Genomic DNA, 7,497 nt, shown 5'->3' with positions numbered 1-7,497 from the left:
TACAATGCCAACATGGACTTCTGAGCTACTCATTTGGTGTCCCTCCGTGGAGGGTCAAAGAACCTCTGCGAAAAGGGGTGAGAGGCCAGTGCTGGAAATGGTGGCTGTGAGGGGCTAGTCCATGATGATTGCTGTGGGGCAGCTTCCCCAGGGCATCCAGTGAACACGGGCACAGACCACACCCTGCTCTGCTGGTCTTTCAGGTCTCTCACAAGAGGCCTGGCTGTGTGAGGACACTGCTGCATGCCCCAACCCTGCACACTCACACTGTTTAGCTGCACACTGCTGTTTTCCTCCGTGGGCCACTTTCTTGGGCATGTTTGTGAGAGCAACTTTGGAAGAAGACTTAACCCTTCAGGCACTGCCCTCAGGAGATGCCCTTTCATGATGGAACCGCTCTCACCGAGGCCAGCTCTGTCACAGAAGTGCCCATTGCCTGTCCCTCTCTGCGGTCACAGGACTGCCATGCAGCAGGACTATGACCAAGGTGCCAGAGCACTCAGGCCTTACACCAAACCCAAGCGATCAGAAGGAGAGTGTGGAAGCGAAAAGAGAACAGCTCTGCAAGACCAAGTGCTCCCTGGCAGTGCTGCCATGCTGGGACACACTTCCCCTCCACCTCCGCACACAGCAATTGTCCCTGCAGCTCCAAAAAGGTCTTAGAGGAAGGATCTTAGAAAAGAAAAAGTCACTGCAGGGCCCTTTATTTTGTTTAATCACACAGACAGCACAGCTCCTCATTTACACAGCCACTTGGTCAGAAAAGAAAAGCAGAGAGTGAATTAGAAAGGGGATGAAAACATTACCACAAGTAAAACACCACCAACAACAACCAAAATTACAGATGACCGGCTGGGTCTGTAATGAGTTACATTATAACTGCTCTGCAGAAGAAGATGGGCAGTTGATTGCTTCAGATTAACATCCAGTCATCAGTTTCCATAGGGCATCCTTGAGCTCCTTGTTCCTCATGCTGTAGATGAGGGGGTTCAATGCTGGAGGCACCACCGAATACAGAACTGACACCACCAGATCCAGCCATGGGGAGGAGGTGGAGGGGGGCTTCAGGTAGGCAAACATGCCAGTGCTGACAACAAGGGAGACCACGGCCAGGTGAGGGAGGCATGTGGAAAAGGCTTTGTGCCGTCCTTGCTCAGAGGGGATCCTCAGCACGGCCCTGAAGATCTGCACATAGGACAGCACAATGAAAACAAAACACCCAAAAACTAAACAGACACTAACCACAAGAAGCCCAACTTCCCTGAGGTAGGTGTCTGAGCAGGCGAGCTTGAGGATGTGGGGGATTTCACAGAAGAACTGGTGCAGGACATTGCCTTGGCAGAGAGGTAGGGAAAAAGTATTGGCAGTGTGCAGCACAGTATGGAGAAACCCACTGCCCCAGGCAGCTGCTGCCATGTGGACACAAGCTCTGCTGCCCAGGAGGGTCCCGTAGTGCAGGGGTTTGCAGATGGCAACATAGCGGTCATAGGCCATGACAGTGAGGAGAGAATACTCTGCTGAAATGAAAAAGACAAACAGAAAGACTTGGGCAGCACATCCCAAGTAGGAGATGTCCCTGTTGTCCCAGAGGGAATTGGCCATGGCTTTGGGGAGAGTGGTGGAGATGGAGCCCAGGTCGAGGAGGGAGAGGTTGAGAAGGAAGAAGTACATGGGAGTGTGGAGGCGGTGGTTGCAGGCTATGGTGGTGATGATGAGGCCGTTGCCCAGGAGGGCAGCCAGGTAGTTGCCCAGCAAGAGCCAGAAGTGCAAGAGCTGCAGCTCCCGCGTCTCTGCAAATGCCAGGAGGTGGAACTCGGTGATGGAGGTGCCGTTGGACATTTGTTCACTCTGGGCATGGGGGACTGTTGGAAGAGGAGAAAACATTGACACCTCAGGGCAGACTTCTTTGAGGCAGTCCTATGCTGGTTCCCAAAAAATCCCCTCAAAATTACTTCTCTTTCTTTGGGGGAACTTCATTCAGCTCCTTTTTGTGAGCTCAGGTTTGTGCTGCTAAGTGAAGGCACTTTCTGTGAAGGGGCAGAAGTCAACATCTTTCGCATTGCTCTCAGCCTGAACACTGCAGAGTCCTGAGGGACAAATGGGCTCCCTGTGCCCTAATGCACAGTCAGGAGAGCTGCTCTGCCCACGACTGACCTGCTGGTCACCATGCAGGTGCCCTGTGCTTATTACACCTCTCTCCGTTGGAGGATGACCTCACTAACAAAGTACTTGAAGAAGAAACTGGACTTTAGTGAGCTCTGAGGAGTCTAGTTTCAAAGTCCCTTTCTCCAAACTCTTCTCTCTTTCCCCAGGCACCTGAGCAGAGAGTGATGCAGAGGGGTGGCCTGGCTCTCTGCTGCCTGGAGCTGTCCCTGCAGGGAGCTGTTTCTCTGTCCCCAGGTCTCCTCCCTCTCAGAGCTCACAGAGCCCATCCCACCCGCTCTGTGCTCAGCTCGGCCCTGCACACCCCTCCTGGCAGCAGGGCACTGCCCACGGCCATCGCCCTCTTAGCAGGTCCTAAGCACTAGGGCAGATAAGCACTGATGCTGCAAGCAAAGGTGATGCTGGTGCTGCCTGGAGGCAGAGGAGTGGGGGAAGGCACTTGAGGAAGCTTCTGGCAGATGTGCTGATCCCTCACTGCAACAGTTCAGGAGTCTCAGTGACTTATCCAAACCTGACATCTCCTTTCCCCTTTCTCTTAGAAGAAAGGTGAGATCACAGACCCTGGAAAGGTCTTCATCTTCAAGGCAGCCCCTGCCTTAACCTTCCTCTTAAAATGCTGCCTCTGCCAGTGTTGTGGGGTGATCTGGAGCTGTGAGCATCTCTGATCCATGCAGCACCTTCTCAACAGCAGAAGGACCCTGCCCTGACAGGGGTCGCTCCTTCCACCCACACCTTCTCCCCACAGTGCTGTGGGGAGCTCCCCGGGCAGGCTGAGTGCTGACCCTGGCAGGCGGCAGAGTCCCCGCTCCAGCACACAGCCCCCTGGGGTGCAGGGACCCTGCTTGGAAGGACAGCCCTGGGCACCCCTGGCTGCACACCCAGTTTCACACCTCTGCAGCGGTCCCTGGAAGAAGGCAGCCATCATGCCCTCTCTCTCTGATGGTGCAGCAGGGAAGCCCTGCTCTGGAGCACATCCTCCTTCTCTATAGAAGAGAGAGATCCCACAGGCTGTGGGCTATGCCGGCTTTAGGAGATCACTCTAGGAAGTTCATTTGCATTGCCCTGCATGCAGAGACTTACCCTGTCAAGGGCTGTGAAGATTTCTCCTCTGTTGAGCTCTCAGCATCCTCCCATCCCACACTGCCTTTAAACCTCTCTCTTTCTTGCATGTCTCCCCTCGGTGCCTGCAGGCAGTGCCCTCAGCCCTGCTGCGCTTTGTGAAGGAGCTGCTCCTGGGCAGAGCTGTCTCTCGGCAGCGCTGCCCACTTGCCATGAGCTCCTTCCATTCCAGGAGCCCAGCCCAGCTCAGCAGCACAGGACCAGCCCAAGGCATTTTAATGACCCCTCTGGTGGGTTTGGTGCTGACTCCATGAACCTCAGACAGTGAGAAGAAATTGATGCAAACTGCAAAGTTTCAAGGAGCGTTAATGGGTCCCACTGGGGAACATTACTGACAAAGCTTCCCTGGGGTGTGGTTAGAGCAGAAAACTGGAGGCACAGATGACAGGTAGGCAAAGGCAATGTAAAGGTGGAAGAGATTCTGAGGAACCCTGGATGTGTTCCATTAAGCCAAAGGGCCAAGGCATGAGCCCAGCCCCTGGGAAGGGAGATCCTGTCCCTCACACATTGCTCAGGGCTCTTCCTGGGGCAGTGTAACGTGGGGATGCGCAATGTCAAGGGCAGGATTATGGTCCAACACCTCCCAGGCTCTCAGGTGGGGAAGGGGAGGCAATGAGACCCTCGTGTTGTAAGGATAAGGTGCTTCCTCATAGGCATCGGTGGCAGAGACAACAGCCATAGCCAAGGGGAGAAAGAGCTCATCTCTGTTGGGGCCTTTGCAGACTTTCTTCAGCCCTTTATGATCTCCACCACAAGCTGTCCTACATAGGTGTGGACCCCGAGGGGAATTTGCCTTTTATGGCAGAGAGCAGCAGGAACATGTGGAGCTCTGCCTGGGGAGGACGACGAGTCAGCTGAGAGCTGAACGCTCATGGTCAACACTGTGGTGGGTGGATGTGGAAGCCCAGAGAAGGGGGAAGCTGGCTGCCTTCCAGCCTCAAGGCTTCTGTGATTCTGTGCTGCAGAGAGCCATCTCAGTGTGTGTGTGTGTGCTTGTCTGTGCAGGGATGAACTGGGGGGATGAGGGGATCCCAGAGCCAGCTCCTGCATAGACAGAGGTTCTAAGAGCAGATTGTGGGAGGAACCATACTGTATCTGTGTCTATATAGTGTTATGAACATTTCCCTCCCTAACTAGTATGCAAACCACTCTTTAGAGTTTGAAAGTGTATTACCTTTCTTAATATATATGTAGTTCACATGGTACACTGGTTAGTCATGCTTGAGGAAGCAAACTAAAGGACAGCAGATCATCACAAGGACCAGAAGGACAGCCCAGCCCTTCAAATAAAGACTTGGCTTCTCCGTGTCTTTGAGCTTTCCATGAAGATAAAAGCTACCCCTGGAAAACCAAGATAATGCCAGCAGCCCAGCCCCTCGAACACATCTTTCAAACCCTCCCAATGTTGGCTGGCATCACAGAGAGGTAATTATAGCAAGACCGACTCCAGGGATGTCTGGATCAATAGACAAGCAATAAGACTGCTGATGGATGATGGTGCTGCAGAAGCAGTTGCTTTGTCAAGTTTTACTATGATTAGCAATGGGTAGTGTGTGTGTTAATTAGTGATTAGTCAAATCCTCTTCTACCTGAATGCTTGAAGAGTGTACGAACCCTCTGTATTAACCACATTCAGGGTGCCCCAATTGGTCTGGAACACCCCAGGCAATTGACTAAATATTTACTCTTGTAATTCTACACTTTGTGTCGCAGCCTCAGTCCTCGGTCGGCACGGGCCACTTGTGAATTTCCCTAACAGTTTGGCGACCCAGGTGGGACACAGCCGACTCACCTGATCCAACCTCTCACTACCACCCAGACCCTGATGGTCTCCACTGCGGGCTTGTGAGTGAGTTCCCCTCAGGATACTTGGGCACAGGGACAGTGAACCATGGATGTTGCTTGGCAGTAAGGAGGTGATGTTTTTATATAATGGGAGGCAGACAGAGTATGGTGACGAGGTCACCGGTAGGTGAGTTGCTGCAGCCCTGGAAATCCATTGATGGGATGGCCGGGTCATCAAAAGCCCGAGCCCTGTGTCAGGAAATTTGGCCAGAAGTGACCGCCTTTGATGATGCATCCCAAACGTGGCCATGGCCTGGTTCTGTTGATGACATTAAGCTGAGCTATTTATCCCAGCAACTGAAGGATTGGTTCCCATCACAGATGGACTATTGGGGTATCTGGGATAATTACTGGACTGTTGCTATATCAGGTATTAAAAAAACCAAACCAAACCAAAACCTAAAAAATTCCCTCCAGAGCAGAGAATAAGTAAAGATCTCTGAATGAACGGGAAAAAGAAGAGCTCTTTCCTTTCTGGAATTTACAAATATCAGAGAGAAGTTTCCCCTCTGGGTCACAAATTGAATAAAACCTTCAGCCGAATGGGAAAATCGGAATGTTCCCCATTCAGCTCCACCTGCCCATCCTACTGCTCTTTTTTCTGCTTTTCCTCTGGTTTCTGCTCCAGCTAGTGCGACTGCTTCTGCTTTGCTAGCACCTCTCTGACAAGAAATTTTAGGGCCAGGACGGGAACCTGGCCAGCTTTCTGTGGGAACAGGCTGCCTGCCATTTGCTCCCACTGATTTGGTTTTGGGGAAACAACAAATGCCCAGACTGCGGGATGATCCAGAGAAGCTGCTGCAAACCACGCACAGCATCTTCTGCGTTTGTGACTCTACGTGGGCCGATGTGCAGCAACTGTTTGAGACTGTTTTTTCTGCAGATGAAAAACTGAAAATCTGGGAGACAAACTGCAGATGGGCCAGGCAAGCACAGGGCAGAAGCCCATGGCCAGGCAATGACCCAGGACGGGACCCCAACTTACCATTGAACACAGGTATGCTGCAAAGAGAGAGAAGGGGATTGTTAGAGTCATTAGAAAGAGTGTAGATTGGGTTAAGGTCCAAGAATGTCAGCAAGGAAACACCAAACACCTCTCTGAATATTACTCCCAATTGGTTAAACAAAGAAGACTGTTTGGAGGGGTCGACATCGAGAAGGTGGAAAATCGATCTTTAATGGTATCTTTCTTTGTAGATCAGTCAGACCCAGAGATTAAGAAATATTTTTCTAAACCTGTGCCAGGATGGCAGGGCAAAGGATTGGATGAAATAGTCAGCATTGCTATGTTTGTGTTGAATGGAAGAGATGAAAGACAGCTGAAGCAAAAAAAAGAAAGAAAGAATAGGGACAGAGAGCTAGTTGGCAGCAGCATTAAACAGCAATGCTGGACTAAGGGGACAGGGATGCGGAGGTTTTCTGAGGTAAGGTCAGAGGAGGAAATTGGAGGAGCAATGGACCTCGAGGAAGTAGACACTGTTGTAATTATTGTGGACAGTAAGGCCATGGGAAACAGGAGTGCCCAGTGTGACCAAAGGGCCTCCCAACAGCACCTCTCAATCCTCTGCTGCAGTCCAACAAGGGGAGTGTCGTTTATCTGAGCACTGTATTCAAGCCATTCAAAATCTTCCCCAAGCAGTTACTAAAAACAAATGCGAGCCTTCTCAGGAGCTGTAGGATTCTGCCACCCCTGGAGAGCTGCTTCTGGGGAAATGGCAAATCCACTGATACCAACTACTGCTCATGGTGCTGGAGAACCCATCCACTGAACAACAGACAAGGTAAAGGCATCTGAGCTTTTGAATCTGGATTGCCAGACTACAGGAAGGCATTTACTTTTTTTCTACATGAACATTTTGGATGTTGTATTTGCTCTCTTCTTTTGCTTTGTATATTGTATATGTGTCTTTGCAGTGTTGTATCAACTTATACACTCAACTTAGTACTAAAATAATGCATAACATAATGTGATCAGTCCCTACCTCTTATAGCAATCAGTCTTTACAGTATAAAGGATATTCACTTTGTTAATGTATATTAGTTCACATTATACACTGCAATGTAATGAGGTAGTGGAATTTTACTAGAGACTTTGGTATTGTCCATGATTAAGTACAAGAAACGATAGGACAGCCCGGCCCTGGAAAGAAGGACTTTGCTTTGTGGAAGCTTAGAGCTGTCCCTGAAGGATAAAGGATACCCTGGGACAACCAAGGTAACACCAGCATCCCAGCCCCTCTCACACCTCTTTGAAACCCTCCCAGCATCGTCTGGCATCACAGATCAGTCACTCGAGCAAGGCTGACTCCAGGGACAGCTGGATCAATAGACAAGCAGCAAGAATGTTGCAGAAATATTGTTCTTTTGCAA

General features: G+C 50.7%; 1 protein-coding gene across 1 annotated transcript; it reads right to left on the bottom strand.

Moving 5' to 3' along the window:
- Nucleotides 1-918: 918 nt before the first annotated feature.
- Nucleotides 919-1,854, bottom strand: LOC127028314 (olfactory receptor 14A16-like). Its single transcript, XM_050914029.1, has one exon. The coding sequence runs from the start codon at nucleotides 1,837-1,839 to the stop codon at nucleotides 919-921; it is 921 nt and encodes a 306-aa protein (XP_050769986.1). The 5' UTR covers nucleotides 1,840-1,854.
- Between the last annotated feature and the right edge of the window lie 5,643 nt (nucleotides 1,855-7,497).

Source organism: Gymnogyps californianus, unplaced genomic scaffold (assembly GCF_018139145.2).
Source record: "Gymnogyps californianus isolate 813 unplaced genomic scaffold, ASM1813914v2 HiC_scaffold_31, whole genome shotgun sequence".
In the NCBI taxonomy this organism is placed as follows: Eukaryota; Metazoa; Chordata; class Aves; order Accipitriformes; family Cathartidae; genus Gymnogyps; species Gymnogyps californianus.
Note: the sequence above shows the minus strand (reverse complement) of the source record. Positions and strands in the feature narration are given on the sequence as shown.